The following is a 21207-nucleotide window of genomic DNA, read 5'->3' on the forward strand; positions in this document are numbered from 1 at the left end:
TTTTGGGGTTTTATTGTTTTTTAGAGGGTCATTGTTTCTTTCATTTTTATTTATTATCTTTTTTATTCCTCATATTTATATGTTAATAAGTTTAAATAAGCAATTAAAAGGTTATGTAGAGTGAAACAAAAGGTTTGAATTTTTTTTTCCATATACAAGGGGTACTGACCAAGAGCAACAAAATATAATAATAAAAAAAAGACCCACTGAGGTGCTGGTCCCCGAACAGGGTTGAAAGTGGTAGTCAGAAATTACAGGGTATGTGTCTTGAAACCTCCCTCTTGAAAGAGTTCAAGTTATAGAAAGGTGGAAATACAGAAGCAGGCAGGGAGTTTCAGAGTGTACCAGAGAAAGGGATGAATGATTGAGAATACTGGTTAACTCTTGCATGACAGAAGTGGACAGAATAGGGATGAAAGAAAGAAGGAAGTCTTGTACAACAATCCTATGGGAGGAGGGGAGGCATGCAGTTAGCAAGATCAAAATAGCAGTTGGCATGAAAATAGCAGAAGATAGCAAGAGATGCAGCATTGCAGCAATGAGAGAGAAGCTGAAGACAGTCAGTTAGAGGAGAGGAGTTGATAAGACAAGAAGCTTTTCATCCCACCCTGTCTAAAAGGGCAGTATGAGTGGAACCTCTCCCATACAAGTGAAGTATACTCCATACATGAACAGGTAAGACCCCTGAACAGAGCAGCTGGGAGGATGAGTTAAACTGGCATAGACAATTCAGAATGCCTAAGTTCATAAAATATGTTTTAGCTAGAGATGAGATGTAAACTTTCCAGTTTAGATTATAAGTTGAGGATGGACTGAGAATGTTCAGTGTAGAAGAGGCAGGACAGTTGAGTGTCATTGAAGAAGAAGGGATAGTTGTCTGGAAGGTTGTGTCGAGTTGATAGATGGAGGAATTAAGTTTTTGAGGCATTGAACAATACTAAGTTTGCTCTGCCCCTATCAGAAATTTTAGAGATTAGAGGTCATATGTTCTGTGGGTTCTCTGCAAGAACTGCTTATTTCCTGAAGGGATGGGCATCTATGAAAAGATATAGGAAAGTACAGGGTGGTATCATCAGTGTAGGAGTGGAAGTTTGGTTTAGAAGATCATTGATGAATAATAGGAAGAGAGTAGGTGACAGGACAGAACCCTGAGGAATACCACTATTAATAGATTTATGAGAAGAACAGTGACCATCTACCACAGTAGCAGTAGAACAGTCAGAAAGGAAACTTGAGATGAAATTACAGAGAGAGGGATAGTAACTGTAGGAGGGCAGTTTAGAAATCAAAGCTTTGTGCCAGATTCTATTAAAAGCTTTTGATATTTCTAAGGCAACAACAAAATTTACCAAAATCCCTAAAAGAGGATGACCAGGACGCGTAAGGAAAACCAAAAGATCACCAGTAGAGTGGCCTTGACTAAACCCATACTGGCAATCAGATAGAAGGTTGTGAAGTGATAGATGTTTAAGAATCTTCCAATTAGGGTTAGATTCAAAACTTTAGAGAAGCAGGAAATTAAAGCAGTAGGACAGTAGTTTAAGGGATTAGAATGGTCACCCTTTTTAGGAACAGGCTGAATTTAGGCAAACTTCCAGCTAGAAGGAAAGGTAGATGTTGATAGACAGAGCTGGAAGAGTTTGACTAGGCAAGGTGCAAGCACAGAGGCACAGTTTCAGAGAACAATAGGAGGGATCCCATCAGGTCCATAAGTCTTCCAAGGGTCTAGGCCAGCGAGGGCATGGAAAACATCACAGCAAAGAATTTTAATGGGTAGCATGAAGTAGTCAGAGGGTGGAGGAGAGGGAGGAACAAGACCTGAATCATCCAAGGTAGAGTTTTTAGCAAAGGTTTGAGTGAAGAGTTTAGATTTAGAAGTAGGTAAGATGGCAGTGGTACTATCAGGTTGAAATAAAGGAAGGAAAGATGAAGAAGTAAAGTTATTGAAGATGTTTTTGGCTAGGTCCTAGAAGTCACAAGGAGAGTTAGATCTTGAAAGATTTTGACACTTTCCATTAAAGAACAGACACTTGTTTAGGTCATACTGATACAGGTTGGTCTGGTAGGACAAACCCTTGGTTAACTTGTATTATACAGGAAATTAACATGTCAAGCTTGACTACTTTTACATTTTTTATGTATATGTACATATACATTTATTTATTTATTTATTTATTTATTTTATATAGGAGGGACACTGACCAAGGGCAACAAAAATCCGATAAAAAAAAAATGCCCACTGAAATTCCAGTCCCATAAAAGTGTCTAAAGCAGTAGTCAAAAATTGAAGGATAAGTGTCTTGAAACCTCCCTCTTGAAGGAATTCAAGTCATAGGAAGGTGGAAATACAGAAGCAGGCAGGGAGTTCCAGAGTTTACCAGAGAAAGGGATGAATGATTGAGAATACTGGTTAACTCTTGCATTAGAGAGGTGGACAGAATAGGGGTGAGAGAAAGAAGAAAGTCTTGTGCAGCTAGGCCGTGGGAGGAGGGGAGGCATGCAGTTAGCAAGATCAGAAGAGCAGTTAGCATGAAAATAGTGGTAGAAGACAGCTAGAGATGCAACATTGCGATGATGAGAGAGAGAGGCTGAAGAAAGTCAGTTGGAGGAGAGGAGTTGATGAGATGAAAAGCTTTTGATTCCACCCTGTCTAGAAGAGCAGTATGAGTGGAAACCCCCCAGACATGTGAAGCATACTCCATACATGGATGGATAAGGCCCTTGTACAGAGTTAGCAGCTGGGGGGGGGTGTGAGAAAAACTGGCATAGACGTCTCAGAATGCCTAACTTCATAGAAGCTGTTTTAGCTAGAGGTGAGATGAGATGAGATGAGATGAGATTTATCAATACTGCATAAAACAAAATTTTGATATATATTTTTTTTTTTTTTTTTTTTTTTGCGGGAGGAGGGGAGGAGTGTTGGTTTTTTAATGCCAACTCTGCAAGGAAGTGGTAAGCCTGGGTTTCTCTATGTTCACAGGTGGTAAAATAACAGATCAGCAGCAGACAGAAGACCTATTTTATCCTTATTCTTTCTTCACATGAGCAGTAAATGCCTTGCTTTATGTTAGATTTAGATCAGGGTTATTCCTGGAGCAGCCTGTGTTATACCTAGCTACTAGGTTTCTGATAATACGTAGAAATTTTGGATTATATCAGAGCTCTCTCTCTCTCTCTCTCTCTCTCTCTCTCTCTCTCTCTCTCTCTCTCTCTCTCTCTCTCTCTCTCTCTCTCTCTCTCTCTCTCATAGCTGAAAATTATTTTTTTGAGCGTATTATCATATGAAATAAGCAAATTTGACATCTATTTCCTTCATCAGTTTTCTCTTTATTTACTGGACATTGGTATGGAAAATGGTATTGTACAGTATTACATACATGTACAAAATGTGTGGTTAATAATGAGGTGCATGTAACATGACCTCACCTGAAAAAGAATTTTACTCAGGGAAATTTTGTTTTTTGTGTAAGTAGAAAAAAATCATCTTAGAAAAGAAAATAAGTACAATAAAGGAGTACTATAACCAAAAATGAACAAACATCTAAATCTGGGACAAACACCTTTGATGTGTCTTACATCCAAGTTAAACTGCTGAAGGAACAAGCTCCAGTTTTAAACTTTCCAAGTACTTTAAGGGGTAATGATCAGTGTAAACCTTAATATATGAACCATATGGAAGTACATAAACTAAAAAAATGTTTCAAAGCAAGGATAAGGGCTAAAAGTTCCCTTACAGTAATTTGGTAATTCTTCTAAGAATTAGAAAACTTTTTACTGAACTAGCTAACAGCATGCTCTATTCTGTAATTGTTCTCTTGCAGTAGTGCAGCAGCAGCACCTATATTGCTGGCATTAGCTACTATGGCAAATAGTTTGTTTAAATTTGGTGCAACTGTAGAGTGAGCTCCTTCTAGCGCTACAGCAGGTGAAGGAAACTCAGGAGGTGTTGTTTGTAGGTCCTTAATCCGTAAAGCAGCACAGGAGAGGAGAAATACAAGGGTGGTATAATCCTGCGTCTAACTGGAGTACAGGTCTCGCTGCTACTGCTGAAGTCGGCGGCGTGTCCTGAGGGGAACACGGCTGAGTTGCCACATACTAATAAGTACCCTACTCTAGCTAACATTAGTAGGTATACCCGTACATAATATCAAACATATACACCTCCCTCCCCCCTCCACGCTCGTAGTCTCATTCTCGAGCGGATAGTCTGCCTTGAAGCCTCTTGGAGCGATGCAACTCTGCAGGTGGTCCATCACTAGGGGCTTCACACTGAGGAGGATCGTCGGTATTGCGGACTGGGCGCAAGAAGCGGCGGTTGCGCCAGTACACACGACCACTGGGGACACGCACTTCGTAGGTCCTGGCTTTGCCAACGCTCATGACAACGCCGACTTTGTCCCAGCGGTGGGTCTTCGGGTCCTGTAGCCTGACTTGCTGTCCGACCTGCAGCTTGGGAAGTTCGCGTGCCTGGTTGTCATACTGGACTGCAACATTTTCAGTATGGGTAGCCGCACGACGATCGCAATCCTCAGCTTTGGACTGCCACTCCATGGAGAAAGAGTCGAGGTGGGCAGGAACGCAGGACCGGAGAGGGTGGCCGTAGAGCACCTGAGCTGGGGAACGGCCGGTGAAGTTGGGAGTGTTCCGAAGTTCCAGCAAACCTCGGTCGAACTCCTCGCAATCTATGTCACCTGAGGGAGCCACCTTGAGGATGAGGTGCTTGATGGATTTCACAGCGGCCTCAGCATGACCATTAGCTTGCGGGTAGTGAGGTGATGTGACGATATGTCGCACACCCCATTGCTCTGCGAAGCTCCGGAATTCCTGGCTGGTGAACTGGGGGTCTCCATCCGTTCGCAGGCGAAGGGGAACACCAATCTCATGGAAGTAGCGACAAAACATCCGGACGGTGATGGACGATGTTGTATCACCTTTGCAAGGGACGACCACAGGCCAGCCAGAGAGTCTGTCGACGATAACCAGGAATGACTTCCCAGCGACAGAGAAGAAATCTGCTGACACAGACTCGAAGGGCCTCGTTGGATAGTCATCGTTGAGTAGGGGGTTCCTTCTGCTGGCTAGGTTGGAGAGTCTGGCAAGGCTCACAAGCTTGGACCATGTTCGCAATGTCCAAGTTGATACCTGGCCAGAAGACCGTTTGACCTGCCCGACGTTTTGTCGCCTCAACACCCCGATGGCTATCATGAAGACGGGCTAGGATGCGGCGACGCAGGACAGCAGGAACCACAATTTTCATACCGTAGAGAACTAAGTCACCATCGGCATAAAGATTGTCCCAAATCTTCCAGTAAGGGAGCAAGGACCTGTGAAGGGCATAACGGTCCAAGGAGAATCCGGAGGTCACGCAGTTGAGTAACCGGACGTATTCTGGGTCGGCCTTTGCTGCGTCACGCAACTCTTCCAGGATCCGTGTCCAGGTGTCGTCATCCACCTTGGTCCCTGTCACAGCCCGCACGGTTGCTACGGTATGGAGGGATGCAGTGGACTCAGCACAGAGTGTGTAGTCTTCCGGTAGTGGGTGGCTTACTGGAGCGCGGGATAAGGCGTCGGGAATGCGGAGATCCTTTCCGGCACGCCACACTGCCGTGAAGATGTATGGAGATGTCTTCTCTTTGAGACGCTGGAGGCGTGGATTTTCCACTGCGTCCAAAGTATAGCTGTTTAAGATGGGCACCAGGGGCCGATGATCAGTCACCAACGTAAAGTTCTGCAGTCCCACCAAGTAAAATTTGCACTTGAACATCGCCCAGACAGCAGCGAGCAATTCCAGCTCGATGGTGGCGTACCTGCTTTCTGCCTCTGTCAAGAAATGGGAACCGCACTGTACGAGGCGTAACTGTCCGCCGCCATGGTCTTGCAGTAATGCAAACCCGATTCCGTTGAGCCGAGAGGCATCCGTCTGGAGGATAGTTGGCCGGGCTGGATCAAATGAGGTGAGGACTGGAGGTTGTGAGAGTGCTGCCTTGACTTGTCGAAAGGCCGCATCATGATCCGGTGTCCACAGGAACTGTCTCTTCAGGCTCATCAGGGGTCTGAGGGGTTGAGCGGCCGCAGAGATCTCAGGGGAAAACTCAGCCAATTGGTTGACAAGCCCCATAAAGGATCTGAGGTCTGTCAAATTTCCTGGAGTTGGGAAATCCCTGGTAGCAGCCACTTTACCTGGGTCAGCAGCAATGCCAGCCATTGATAGTGTGAATCTGCAGAAATCTACCTGGGGTGCTGCAACTACAAATTTTTCCCTGTTGAGGGTGATGCCAAATTCGCGACATCTGGTGAGAACTTGGTGGATGCGGCTCAGGTGAGTGGTGTAGTCGGCGTCATACAGTAAGATGTTGTCAACCACTTTCACACAGTTCTTGATGCCTTGTAGAGCTGCATCACCTCGCAAGCAATAGGCATCAACTGTCGCTGCGAATCCCATCGGTCCCCTGCAGTACTGGAACCTACCATGTGGTGTTATGAAGGTGGTAAGGTGTCTGTCTTCCTCAGCAAGCTCGATCAGCCAGTAACCGCAAAGAGCATCCATCGTCGAGAAGTAACGGGCTGTGGCATCCACGCTACGAACAGCGGCAAAGGGTGTAGGCGATGGATGAGCTGGTCGGGCGATTTGTGAGTTGAGTTTGGACAGATCTGTCGTGATCCTTACACCTCCCTTGGGTTTAGCCACCGCGACCAGTGGGTGACACCACTCGGAGGGTTCATCACCTGCAGGTCGAATGATCCCTTGAGATACCATGGATTCGAGCTCTTCTTGAACTTGACCTCTGAAAGCCAGGGGGATCTGCCGGGTAGTATGGATGGCAAAAGGCACTGCACCATCCTTGAGATGGATTCTCATAGGTGAACCCACCATAGGTTTGAGTGGTGTGGACTCTAAGGCTGCCTTGTCCACAAGAACGTCCTGGAACTCCTTCAAAAAGTACGCCTTAGCTTCTGAAGGTGGTGTGTTGCTACAGACCGGGAGCTCCACACACTTCTTGGCATGCTTTACTTCCAAGATTGGCTTGGGGAAGTCCTTGGAGATGATGGCCAATGCTTGACAGTGGCCGCGGGAGAGAAGTGGAGTCTGGATATCCTTGTGTACCCGGATTTCAGCTAAACACGACTTCTCGCCTAGAGTTAGAGTGGCCGTGAGCATTCTGAGGGCGGGAGCCATTTCAGAACCGTCAGCTGTGAGTGTAGTGGTTTCTGGGGGGGGTCTGTAGCTGGCTCGAAGGAATCTGAAGACTCCTCAGGTGTTGTGGGCCGATCATAGTGATATCAGTGCCGGTGTCAGGCATCATCCGCAAGTGCGACGACTTACCACCATGGGTGACGAGAACACTGACGTGTTGAGGTACTGCCGGGCTGGGAGATATCACGCGACGGCAGGAGAGCTGCTTGGATTTTTGTTGCGAAGGGGTGGGAGCACCATCAGTACTACCCCGCTTGTGGTTCTGACGGGATACCTTCTTGCAACAACTATCAAAGTGGCCGATACGGGAGCAGAGACAGCACTGAGCTTTGCTGGCGGGGCACTTGACAGTGGATGCGAAGTGGCCTTGGCGACCACAGTTACGACAGGTGACCTGGGCTGCAGGGCAGGCCCCTGTCTCATGGTACCTTGCACAGCACTGGCACAGTTCTGCTGTCTTCGCTGTCGACTGTTGCGGAGGTTGCTTATCGAGATTCTTCTGTTTCTTACTCTTCTGGTGCTGGGTTAAGGCTCTCACCTGTGTAGGCTGGGCACGGATGTCAGACGTGGCGCATCTGGCTGCCTCGTAGGAGCGGCAGGCCGTGACCATCTCCTGTAGGGAGCACTTGTCGTCCAAGGATATGAGTCGCTGGATTAACTCATCATCCCGGACACCCATAAGAATCACCGATTTAAGCTGAGTCTCCTCGCATACCGATGACCTTCCAGGACAGATGTCGATCTCCTCGGCGCGGCGTCGCAACCTTACGTAAAAGTCGGCGAATGTTTCACCTTCCATCTGTCTGCAGCTGAAGAGCTCTCTTCTGCATAATGCCTCGTTCCGCAAATCCTTGATGTGTAGCTCCAGAGCGTCCACCACCTCATCGACAGTCTTATCTGTGGTGGGAGGAATTTGTAAGGTGTGCTCTAAGACACGTTGAGTCTCAAGGGTGAGACACATACGCAGCTGGATGAGCTGCTTCTCCTGTGTTAAGCTGGACAGGTCCACCATTGTTGCATAGTCCTGCCAGCGTCGCTTCCATTCACGAAACAGTTGGTAGGTAGCGTCAGGCTTCAGCGGCGGTGGAATCTAAGCTGCAGGCTTCTGAGTGGAAGGAGTCCGTGGCTGTTGGGGCTGGCGGCGGGTGGGGTTCTCGGGGTCCTCGCCGTCGTCCTCAGGGGGGACTTGAGGGGTTTGCCGTTGAGCAGCAAGCATGCTGATCGGAGCCTCAAACCTGGCATTATCCTCTTGCCTTCTGCTTTCCTCTGCTTCTCTTCGTCGTTCCTCATCTCTGAGCCTAGTCTCCTCCATCCATTTCATGAGAGACACGATATCAGCTGGTGGTGGTGAGGTTGCAGTATGTCGCCAATCGCCGGCGACGGCTTGGTCCTCCTCCTCACAAACACGGCGTTCGTGCTCACCAGAGTGAGTGAGAGGCATTGCGTCACACAAGATTTATTCTGCAGTATTAATAAATCTCATGAGAAAGTTTGATGAAAGTCAGCAGGGTGTGTGTGAGTGCGGGATTCAGTGGGTATATGCGTGGCAGTGTTTGGCATCTATGTATGGCGGGACGAAAGGTGAGCGAGGCATCACCGCAGACTGTGGTTCCAGCCCGAGGCAGTCACCCGAGAGACATGCGAGTGAGGGTATGTACGCCGCTCGCTGTGCCGTCCTCCTGTTTAACCAGCCACTGCACTTCTTATGCCTCTGAATGACACGGAAGTATAATAACACTGCACTATACACATCACTGAGCACGAAAGCACTGCACAACACACTGTGAGTCACTCGGTTCACTACACTGCCAATGAGACGGAGTACACTGGGCAGCGGGCAGCAGCTAGGTCCGGCGTGGTGTAAAACTCCTCGCTGGTTTATGGGGTTATCACTGCGCCATCTAGAGTGAGCTCCTTCTAGCGCTACAGCAGGTGAAGGAAACTCAGGAGGTGTTGTTTGTAGGTCCTTAATCAGTAAAGCAGCACAGGAGAGGAGAAATACAAGGGTGGTATAATCCTGCGTCTAACTGGAGTACAGGTCTCGCTGCTACTGCTGAAGTCGGCGGCGTGTCCTGAGGGGAACACGGCTGAGTTGCCACATACTAATAAGTACTCTAGCTAACATTAGTAGGTATACCTGTACATAATATCAAACATATACAGCAACAATCACTGGGAAATTCATCAAGCTCTCTTTAGCCACAGCAAAATATTTCTCCTAAACATCACAGAAATCTCTGCAGCTCACATCTATTACCAGGTGTTTCATAGTTTTGATGGCCTCAACATTTGCATCAGGTGGGTGCACATTATTGTAATCCATAATGTACCCAAGATATTGAACATCTGCACAAATGAAGTCACATTTTTTAGATTTATTACTAGATGAGCACTTGAGAGCCTGGATAGTAACATATCCTCTTCCTTCAAATGCTCCTCCAAACTATCATTAATTACTACATCACATCTTTGAAAAGTGGCTGGGGTGTTTTTTCATACTGTATGGCATTGCGTTATACTGATAGGTTTTTCTGTCTGCCACAAAACATGATATCTCTCTAGCTTGATCAATTAGGATACAATTACCAATGGAGATGTATGGTCTAGTAAAGATGCACTTCATGCAAAAAAAAAAAAAAAGAAAAGGCCATGCACAAAAATTAAGTCAGGTTGACATTAAAAAATCTAACAATCAATAATCCATTTCCTTCAGATCTCCAGCATAAATTTTGAAGTGCATTTCCAAACTTACCACATTGGTGTGCCACTGTTTTCTGGAGGTGCTGTTTATGTTTTGGTGGTGCTTTACTCTAGAATCAGCCATTGGGTTTTGCTTGCATCTACTAACTGGCATTCCTGCTTGTTCCTTCTCATTTAGTAATTTACTTGCTGCTGTATAGCCCCATTATGGATTCAGCAAAGAAGAGAGGTGGCATAAAACATAAACATCATGTGTTGTTGATCACAGAGAAAGTGGAAGTGCTTAAAAAAAATTAATAGCAGCGTGTCTTTGTAAATCATTTGTGAAACATATGACATTGGACTGTACAGGTAGTTGTTTTCTGTTAAATATGTACAGCATATATAACCATAACAAAATCCAGCATTTTTGAAAATCCAACACTCCTGAGATCCAGAGATTGCCAGATTCTTTAATGTCAACCTGTATATGTAAAGAAAACAAATACATAAAAATACCTCTTTTTATTAGTGATATCCTTGTGCACTACCAACATTATAGGATACATACTTTTATCTGAAGAAAAAATATAGTAAATAAGAGTATTTTGGGGGGAGATCTCTTATTATTGAAACCTAAGGAAGCAATTTTTTTTCAATCTTCAACTTCTCCCATTTCTTTAACTCCAATGTTTTTTCTTATGGTTGGAATGAGCATGTCTTGAACTACTCCTGCATGATTTTGTGTCATCTCCATGAATGATTGCTTGGAAAAGTGGATGCATTCGCACTGGGCCATCATAAGACTGAAAGCCAATGAAGATCCATTTTTTTCAAAATAGGTTCAGAAGGGCATAATCCACATGATTGGCCAACCCTAATCTTGCCCCACCATTTTCTATATATGTAGAGTTGAGTTTTCATTGAAAGTAATGGAGTTTACTTGGAACTGAAGCCTGACTTGACCCAATAGAGATGCATGTGTGGGATCCCAAAGGAGACGTGTGTCTAGTTATGGTGGTGTGTCTTCTTTGGTTGGTTAAGTGCTATTTATTAAAGTTATCTTTCCTTTTTGTAATATTTTTGTCTACTTTTTTTTTCAGTTTGTGCCTTATCAATACATGTAAATGCCCTTCCAATTCAAGGAGTCTAAAGCTGGCACAGCTTGCAGGCTTAAAATAAGCCATGTACTTTTTTCCATTTATTTATTTTTATTCTTTTTATTTTTGTTGTATTTTTACAAAGAATTTAATTTCAATGTATGAGGGTAAATTAAGCCTGATAACACTTTGGCCAATTTAATTAGTTATTTTTACTAAATTTTTATTGCATAGTGGACAATAACTGCACTGTGTATTTTCTAATGAAGTGTGCACTTTTGTGTTTTCACAAGTTATATTGCTCCAGTACTCAATATAGTGATGAAAATAATAGATTTTTAAGTTATAAAGTTGAAAGCATTTGTGAACACTGCACTTACTGAATTCTTGTTGCACTACTGCTACTGTAGTCTTTAAATGGTATAAGGGTTCTAACAAGAGGGATGTAAGCAAAATTCTTAGGATCAGCAACCAGGATAGAACAAGAAATAATGGTTTCAAGCTTGAAAAATTTGTTTAAGGAAAAGATAGGAGGAAATTGGTTCTCAAACAGAGTGGTAGATGAGTGGAATGGATTCAGTAATCATGTTGTTAGTGCTAAGACATTAGGGAGCCTTAAGAGAAGATTAGACGGGTTTATGGATGGGGATAATAGGTGCAAATAGGTAGGTATATTTCATACAGGGACTGCCACGTGTAAGCCTGGTCGCTTCTTGCAGCTTCCCTTATTTCTTATGTTCTTATGTTCTTATGCTACTACTACTTGCTGAACTACTTGTTGCAAAGTGTACTTTACTGACTTTTTTTTTAAAGTGTATAACATCTTTCACCATTTTTTTTTGTCTGTAGATATGTAATGTAAACTTCTTATCAGCATCCATCTACTTTAGTATTATTTTAAATTATAAGTATTATGCAAAATATGTACGAAAAGGATAGTTACACACATTGAAAGAAAAAAGATGCTTGTCACCATTGGCCCAGGGTGCATCTAATAGGGTTTGGCAGTCATGAGAAGATGCACTTGACAATAGACCTATCTCAGAATATTCATGAAATACATCAAAATGTGACATATCTTTTAAAAGTATGACCATTTAGTAATATATCAATAAAGTTTGAAATTTAAAGAATGAGTGAGTGTGACACAGGAACTTCTCTTCTGAAACCCTAAACCCACTTGCCAATGCCAGTATTTCAGATCAAGTTCTGTTATGTATTTTGATGAGCCATTTCAGTCAATACCGTCAGTCTTTTAGTCTTGGCAAAGGATAAGTGTCTCTTTTCTTGAAGGAATGTACTCTCTTGTAGTCAAAACAGAAGTGGGTGCTACCATCTGGCTTGAGCAGCAGTGTCACAGTCAAATTCCAGAGGCTAACACTGAGAATTATGAGTCTTAGGTGGTGTCCTCTAACCTGTTTTCCTTTTCAGTAATTTTTTTTTTTTTTTAAATCCTTAAAAACATTTAATATTTTCTTACACATTTCTCTCTAGTAGAATACATTTCTCTATATATGCCATAATGTGCAGCTCATCAGTTGATGTTCAGTTCAATATTTCAAGTATCACTTGGCACATAGTGGTGAGAATTGTGTTGCTATGGCAACTGCTGCTTCAGATTGCTATCACCCTCTTGCTCTTGTATTTTTGTTCTTGGTATAGCCATGATCAAAGCATTGACAATGTGTTACCTAGAAATTGCCCAGGACTGATATTAATGCTGATGCTCCCAAAATCAGCTAATAGCACTGATAGTATGCATCTCTAAGTTTTTCTTGAAAGCATTTCATCTAAACATGAAAATATGCTGCTGTATGGTAATATGTTTTTCTAATTTTTTTCCTCTTTGTTTCTTTCTAGAATCAGTGCATAGAGAAGATACAGTTAACAAAACTTCAGAGATTAAAAAAAGAGGAAGAAGTGCTCAAAAAAGTTTTGAAGAAATACAAAGATGGTCTACATGCTCTCCAGGTCAGTATAGACATTTATTTAGTTTACATTATTTGAAAAGAAATTCTAAATTTGTTTCATGATCATGATAATTAATAAAGGGGATATTAAATTTTGTAATATAACTCATCCCAGAATCATTGAATTTTTGAGATTGTATGTTGAAAACAATCAATAGTATACATTATAATACTTTTTTTTTTTGTGCTTTGGATTACTATATAATGGGATATCAGTGTATGTGGATTTATGAATGGGGCAGAAATGCAAGTGTCAACAATGCAATGGTGGACATAGGGTTGAGGTGGCTGTCTGGAGGCAAGCAGTGTGGACCAATTTAAGTATACAGCACCTCTGTTTGCCTGACTATACAGTCAGCTCCATTATTATAGTCACAAAGTCTGTGCAACTATATTATTGTCACTTTATTAAGGATCTCATAAAACCATGTAAGGAGAATGTCAGCTTTATAGTCACGTGGGCAGAAGATAGACAGGGAGGAACTTAATCTCCTCAGGGAACAAAGGAACTGCTAGTGTGCTTCTGGCATGATTGATAGTCACATAATTTTTCTTTTTCCTCACTGTACAGTATATGATTTTGTACTGTCAGCCCTTGCTCTTTTTTCTTGTTTTGTGAGACTATGCCACATGCTAAACAATTGTCAAGTAAGCAACTTAAGGCCATAACATCCCTTAGCATTGCAGAAAAAATAATAAGGAAATATCCACTATTATTGGTACAGGACTACACATTGTGTAATGCTGGAGTAAGAAAAGTAGGGATGCAGGAGGAGGTGACCCACCACCCCAAAAAAAAAGAGGCCAGGGAAGCCACTTAACTTAAGCATAACTTTGAAAGTCCAGAGGACTCTCATAGTTATCCTGAGGCAGGTGGAGGCTGAGCCTCTCATCACAGCTTTAGTCACCAAGTGTTGATCTTGTGTTGGGACTGTAAAGGCTACTCAGGGAACACATCTTACTGTATTTGCCAGCGTATTAGATGCACCTCTGCATAAGATGCACCCATATTTTACAAGAATGTTTTGTGGAAAAAAATTTATTATATGTTTCATCATAAAGTTATTGAAAAATAATTTTGTGTGTGTGTGTGTGTGTGTGTGTGTGTGTGTGTGTGTTTACCTAGTTATATTGTACAGAGCCAAAGCTCATTTTGTCCTGTCTCCATAACCATATTTATCCAGTTTCTCTTTAAACATGTGTGCACTGTTTGCCACAACCATCTCTTCCTTCAAATAATTCAAGATTTCATTAGTTTGATATGTGAAGCTGTATTTCTTGATGTCGCTCGAATTTCTTTATTTTCTTCCCATGCCCCCTTGTCTGTCCCTCTCCCTACTCCATCTGTGGTACCAAGTCATTTCTGTCTGTTCTTTCTATATTGTTTATTAATTTGTACATTGTTATCAGGTCTCCTCTTTTTCTTCTCTCTTGTAGTGTTGGTAATCCTATCTTTTCAAGACTTTCTTCATAGCTTAAGTCTTTCAATTCTGGTACCATCTTTGTCACTATCCTCTGTATTCTTTCTAGTTTCCATATATCTTTTTTTTTCTATGTGGAGCTCAAATTACTGCTGCATATTCCAATTTATGTCATATCATGCTTCTTATAATTTTCTTCATCATTTCTTTATCTAAATAGTTAAACACCACTCTAATGTTTGTTAACCAGCTGTATGTAGAACCGAATATTCCATTTATATGCTTTTCAGGTGATAGCGTGTCCTGGATAATTACTTCCAAATCCTTTTTCTTCGTTACTTTTTGTTATTATTTTTTGTTATTTTATATAACTATTTAGATCCTCTGTCATATCATTTACACATACTTGAAACAATAAGTGCCAACAGAGATTCTTGCAGTACCCAGTACCCCACTTGTCACTCTGAGCCAACTTGAATTAGTGTCTCTGATTACTGTTGTCATTTCCTTCCCTTGTAAATAATCCTCCATCCATCTCAATGTTGCTCCCTTTAGTCCTCCTTCATTCTCTAACTTCCACATAAGACTTTAGTGGGGAACTTTATCAAATGCTTTTTTGAGGTCCAGGTATACCACATCAACTCATCTATCCTTCATTTGCACTCCATCTATTAGTCTCGTATAAAAGCTCAGTAGATTTGTGACACAGGATCTCCCTTTCCTGAATTCAAATTGCTTTTCTTTAATTGTCTTTTTATCTTCTAAATATTGCACCCATCCATCTTTAATTACTATTTCACAAAGCTTGCTTACACTATTTGTTAGTGACACTGGTCCATAATTTAATGGTTCCATTTTATTTCCCCCTTTGTATATTGGGACTATGTTAGCTTTTTCCATTCCCTTGGTAATTTTCCTTCTCTCAACAAGCAGTTCATTATATCCCATATGAATTTCTCCAATTGTTCTCTGCATTCTTTTAATATCCATCCACTTACTTGATCTGGTTCCATAGCTTTTCTAACATCCAGCTCTTCCATCAGTTTCTTGATTTCTTGTCTTTTTGTACTTGTATCTCCTATATTCCCTCATTCTGTGATACCACTTTTGGTGCCACCAAATCTGTTTTCTTTGTAGACATAGACTGAAAACTCTCATTCAATAGTTCACTCATCTCCTCAGTAGTTTCATAAATTCTTCCTTCTCTTTTTAACTTGTTTATGTCATCCCTATGTTTCATTCTTCCATTTGCATATCTGTAGAAGAGTTTGGGCTCTTCCTTGCATTTTCTTACTATGTCACTTTCAAAATTTCTTTCTTCTCTTATTATACCATATTCATTCTTTGCCTTTCTGTATTCTTCCCTAGTATTTCTGTTCATATTTTTCATCATTTTCCTCCATGCCCTGTCCTTTTTCTTTTTTGCTTCTACACACCTGGCATTATTCCATTCATGCTTTGCAATTTTCACTTTATAACTTGGTACAAACTGTTACACCCCCTCTCTATACTTGCTCAAAAATATCTCATATTTTTCTTGCTCTACCTTACCTTCAAATACCTCTTTCAGTTAATTTTTCCATAAAGTTTATTAAGCTCTGCAAAATTTGCCTTCTGTCCCCCATTTCTAAATTGTTCATTCCTGTGCAACACTGTTTCCTCCTGTAGTACTATTTTTATTGTCACATGATCCCTTCTTCCTAGTGGATTCAGACAATGTATACTTGATCTACTTTCTGGGTTTTTTGTAAACATTAAGTCCAAATGTGATAGTTCTTCTCTGCATCTTGTGGGTTCATTCACCCATTGTCTCATTGTGTTCACCATCATGATTTGCATAAGTTCTTTGCTCCATGACTTGACGTTTTCTTTCACTTCCATCTCCCAGTTAATTCCTTTAGTGTTGAAGTCGCCTGCTATGAGCACTTTGTTACTTTTCCTTATCATTTCCTCTATGCTATTTCTTGTTGTATAGTTTTATATCTGTTGGTCTCCCATGCATTAGTTTTTGGTGGTATGTATGCCACAATAACTTTCCTTTTTTCTCTTCCTTTCATCTTAATCACAACACTCAATATTTCCACCATTCCATCACCATATTCCACTTTCTCAACAACAATATCCTCTTTTACCAGTATCATCGCTCCTCCTCCTCCCTTTCCTTTTCTGTCTCTCCTCCATGTGCTATAACCTTACTTTTTGCAGATCTCATCCTTATTTCCTCTTTTATTTTGGTTTCTGTTAAACATACCACATTCGGTTTCTTGTTCTTTAGGTAGTCGTTAAGTTCCAGTAGGCTCAGCACCAAACCATCTATATTTGTATACATAATTTTTAAGCTTCAGCTTGGTGATCTTCTGTGGCATCTTTGTGCCAGCATTTCCTCATTTTCATGTCCACAACTTTCCAAATTAATCTCCTCACTTGTTCCTGTTTTCTCTTCTCGTTATTTGACTGGGCCTCTACTCTCAACTCTTTCAGTTTACTTCTTTCTTCTTCATTCATGTCTCATTTATCCATATTTCCCTCATTCCTTCTACTTTTGCCAATTTTCCTGTTCTTTGTAACACATGTTCCACTGCTGTTTGTGACATGAATCTTATTTTCATTGTTCCATTTTCATCATACTTTCCAATTCTATAAGCCTCTTCAATTTGTTCAATTATCTTCTCTCCGTCCTTTGCCACTTTGCTATAATTTCCTTACCCCTTTTTGCCTCTTCTTTCTCAGTGGCAGTTTTCATGGGTAGGTTCTTCTCCTTGACCCCAAATACAACCACACACATGTTTCTCTTTACCCTGTCTTTCACAAGATTACTTTTTTTCCTTTATTGTTTTAATCATTTGCTTTTCCGTGTTCTTATTGTGTTCCTGTTGCTGTTGCCTTATTATCTCTGTATTCACCTTTTGTTGTTCTCTCCTTTCCAACTTTTGACTTCCTCTGCCACTAACTCTTACTTTTCCAACCTTAATCTTTCTCTCTCTTGTAAAGCTTTCTTAAACTCCTCATTCTCTTCCTTGAGTTTCTTGACTTCTTCACAGTACTTCTTGTTTAAGTCCACTATTTTTGTCATCTCTTCTCTCCGTTCTTTGTTTTATTTTTTCCTCCATTTCCCTCTTCTTCATCTCTGTTATATCACATGATATCATTTTTACATTATCACCACCCACCTTTCTCTCTTCCTTCCACATCTTTACTATCACTGCTGTTACATATTTATTCTCATATTTTCACATTCTCTTCTTCAGTTTTCCACATTTGTTTATTTGTATGAGCTACGCTGAGGTCCTCATCCCTGAATCCTTCAAAAACATTTACCATGCTGGCTGCCATCTTCCCTGTTGATATCACTGATAATGTTTACCTTTCACTACCCTCCCATTTCACTCTTTCAGCCACTTCCCAATTTACACTTCACTTCCCCTGCAGTCACACATCACACAATTCCCTATTATGGAGACAGGACTCAAGTTCGGCCCTCCTGCACAACCATAACCTAGGTAAATCCTTGGAGTTGCTGTGGATGCTTCTGATCAACTGGGTGGCACATGCTCATGTGTGTGTGTGTGTGTGTGTGTGTGTGTGTGTGTGTGTGTGTGTGTGTGTATGTGTGTGTGTGTGTGTGTGTGTGTGTGTGTGTGTGTGTGTTTGTAATTACCTAGTTGTAATTACCTAGTTGTAACATACAGGAAGAGAGCTATGCTCATGTCCTGTCTCCATATCTACAAATGTCTAATCCTTCCGTAAATTTATGCTGGGTTTTAGCGTTGATGACTTTCGCATCTATTGCATTCCACACTCCAACACACTGTTGTGGCAAGCTGAACTTCTTTACATCCCTCCTGCTGTAGCTTTTTTTTTTTTTTTTCAGTTTCTTTCCATGTCCTTTAATGATCCTGGTATCCCAAATCATCAAGGCTTCATTGTCAATTTTTTCTAAACTTTTTGTAGCTCTATGCACCACAATTAAATCTCCTCTTTCTCTCCTCTGTTCTAAAGTTGTCAATTTTAATGCCTTCAGTCTCTCCATATGACAGTTCCCTTAAATTGGAAGGAAGTTTTGAGGCTGCTCTTTGAATTCTTTCTGATTTTCTTATGTGTTTTTTCAAGTTTGGAGCCATACCAGGGCTGCATACTCCAATCTTGGCCTTATTAGGGTTGTAATCAGTTTCTTAGTCATTTCTCCATTTATATAATTGAAAACTGCCTTGATGTTTCTTAACAGGTAATAAGTTTTGGCTGTGTTTTTATTTATTTGCTTTTCAGGTGGCAGGCTATCCACTATGATTACCCTGAGATCTTTTCTTCTGTTTCCTTTTTGATACACTCATTTCCCATTTTGTATATGTATCTTGGTCTTTTCATGCTTTTCCCAAATTCTACGACACTGCATTTCTTTATGTTAAATTTCATTTCACATTTATGGGATCAATCCTGTATCCTTTCCAGATCTTGCTGTAGGGCCATGCAGTCATCATCTTTCTCTATTTCTCTTAACAGTTTTGCATCATCAGCAAACAAACTCATAAATCTTTCTATTCTTTCCACCATATCATTTACATTTATTGCAAACATGATTGGAGCTAACACATATTCCTGTGGCACACCACTAGTAACTCATTTTCAAGAGGATTTTTTTTCCTTTTACTGTAGTTCTCATTTATCTGTTATTTAATAATATCTTTGAACCATCTCAGCATACTCCTTTTCAGCCCTCCTATTTCTTCTAGTTTCCACATTAATCTTTTATGTGGCACTTTGTTGAATGCCTTGTTTAGGTCTAAATAAATGCAGTCTACCCATCCATCTCTTTCTTGTACAATGTCTATGACTCTTGAGTAGAAATTTACAAGGTTTGTAGTGCAGAATCTTCCTTCTCTAAAGCAAAATTGTTTAGCTTGTCAATATGTTGTTATCTTCAAGATACTTCATCAGTGTTTCTTTTATAATCTTTTCACTATCTTAGCAACCACACTGGTTAGGGACACTGATCTGTAATTTAATGAATCTTTATCATTTTCACCCTTAAATATTGGCACAATGTCTGCTTTTTTCCAGTCAGTGGGAACTACACCTTCTTCAAAGGAGCTTGTAAGAACAGCATGGATTTTGTCAGCTAACTGTTCACTGCATTCTTTTAGTATCCAGTTTGATATTCCATCTGGCCCCATAGCTTTACTTTTGTCCAGTTTTTCCATTATCTTTTTTTACCTCTTCCACAGACACTTCCATACTGTGCATCCTGATTCCTTCTGTGTCTGTCCTTTGCTCCACAAATTCACTTTCACTTGTGAAGACTGACTGGAAACAGTTGTTCATTATTTCGGCTATCTGTTCCGTGTCATAGAAAGGTGGAAATACAAAAGCATGCAGGAAGTTCCAGAGTTTACCAGAGAAAGAGATGAATGATTGAGAATATTGGCTAACTCTTGAATTTAGAGAGGTGGACAGAGAAAGAAGAAAGTCTTGTGCAGCCAAGCCACAGGATGAGGGGAGGTTTGCATTTAGCAAGATCAGAAGAGCAGTTAGCATGAAAATTGTGGCAAAAGATAGCAAGAGATGCAGCATTGCAGCAGTGAGAAAGGCTGAAGACAGTCAGTTAGAGGAAAGTTGATGAGACGAAAAGCTTTTGATTCCATCCTGTCTAGAAGAACGATATGAGTTGAACTCCACCCCCTCAAGACATTTGAACCATACTCCATACAGAGAAGGCCTCTGTACAGAGTTAGCAGCTGGAAGGGTGAGAAAACTGGCAGACATGTCTCAGAATGCCTAACTTCATGGAAGCAATTTAAGCTAGAAATGAGATGTGAACTTTCCAGTTTAGATTATAAAGAAAGGACTGACTGAGGATGTTCAGTGTAGAAAAGGGAGACAGTTAAGTGTCACTGAAGAAGAGGGGATAGTTGTCTGGAAGGTTGTGTCCATTTGAAAGATGGAGGAATTGAGTTTTTAACCCTTTCCTTCCGGCAATCGTATATATACGATTGCAAAAATGCGTCCGTAGCAACGGCGATCATACCCGTAATCAAGAATTTTCGCGCCTCAATTTTGAGCTCCAAGCACGGTTTCTCGAGTCAGATGGTGTGAGTGGAAGTGTCTGGCATGTTTCCACATGTAGTGTTGTCACTAGCTCTGGAAATTTAGCGGTAACTAAGCTATTTTCCCTTTCTCCGGGCGACACTTAGCAACCCCAGCAACCCGCCGGGTGGAAAGCACTCGCCGGGTGGAAAGCACCATGATAAGTGCGAAGAGACATCCTGATAAGAGTGAAGGATCTCAGATCATAACTCACCATGGAGCAGGACAGAACATATGTATTTAGCAGTGCTTCTGAGTTTGAAGACAGTGACAGTGAATATTTAGAAGAAGAAACTGAAGAAAGCAAAGACATTAGTGAGGACTTGGAAAATGATTTACAGGATCCACCTGTTTTATCAGAACAGAGAGATGATACCTATCATTCTTTCATGTTAATTTTTTCATTATCTTCGATTTTATAATAAAATGGTAGAAGGTAACTTGTCAGAGAGAGAGAGAGGGAGAGAGAGATAATGTTATTTGCCTGAAACTTGATATGAAAAGGGATGAAATCTCTCTCTCTCTCTCTCTCTCTCTCTCTCTCTCTCTCTCTCTCTCTCTCTCTCTCTCTCTCTCTCTCTCTCTCTCTCTCTCTCTCTCTCTCTCTCTCATTGGAAGTGTGCAATTTCCCCTCCAAGATGAGAGAGAGAGAGAGAGAGAGAGAGAGAAAGAGTGTGTGTGTGTGTGTGTGTGTGTGTGTGTGTGTGTAATAATAATAATAATAATAATAATAATAATAATAATAATAATAATAATAATAA

The 21207-nt window shown here is 41.2% G+C and overlaps 1 protein-coding gene across 1 annotated transcript; it reads right to left on the reverse strand.

The window, feature by feature from the left end:
- Positions 1–4188: 4188 nt before the first annotated feature.
- LOC135114421 (uncharacterized) lies at positions 4189–4902 on the reverse strand. Its single transcript, XM_064030324.1, has one exon. The coding sequence runs from the start codon at positions 4900–4902 to the stop codon at positions 4189–4191; it is 714 nt and encodes a 237-aa protein (XP_063886394.1).
- Between the last annotated feature and the right edge of the window lie 16305 nt (positions 4903–21207).

This window comes from Scylla paramamosain, chromosome 27, assembly GCF_035594125.1.
Source record: "Scylla paramamosain isolate STU-SP2022 chromosome 27, ASM3559412v1, whole genome shotgun sequence".
NCBI classification, from domain to species: Eukaryota; Metazoa; Arthropoda; class Malacostraca; order Decapoda; family Portunidae; genus Scylla; species Scylla paramamosain.

Bases quoted from the DNA above. Each gene is read 5' to 3' on its own strand.
- LOC135114421 (XM_064030324.1), bottom strand. From the start codon at position 4,902: ATGTTTTGTCGCTACTTCCATGAGATTGGTGTTCCCCTTCGCCTGCGA.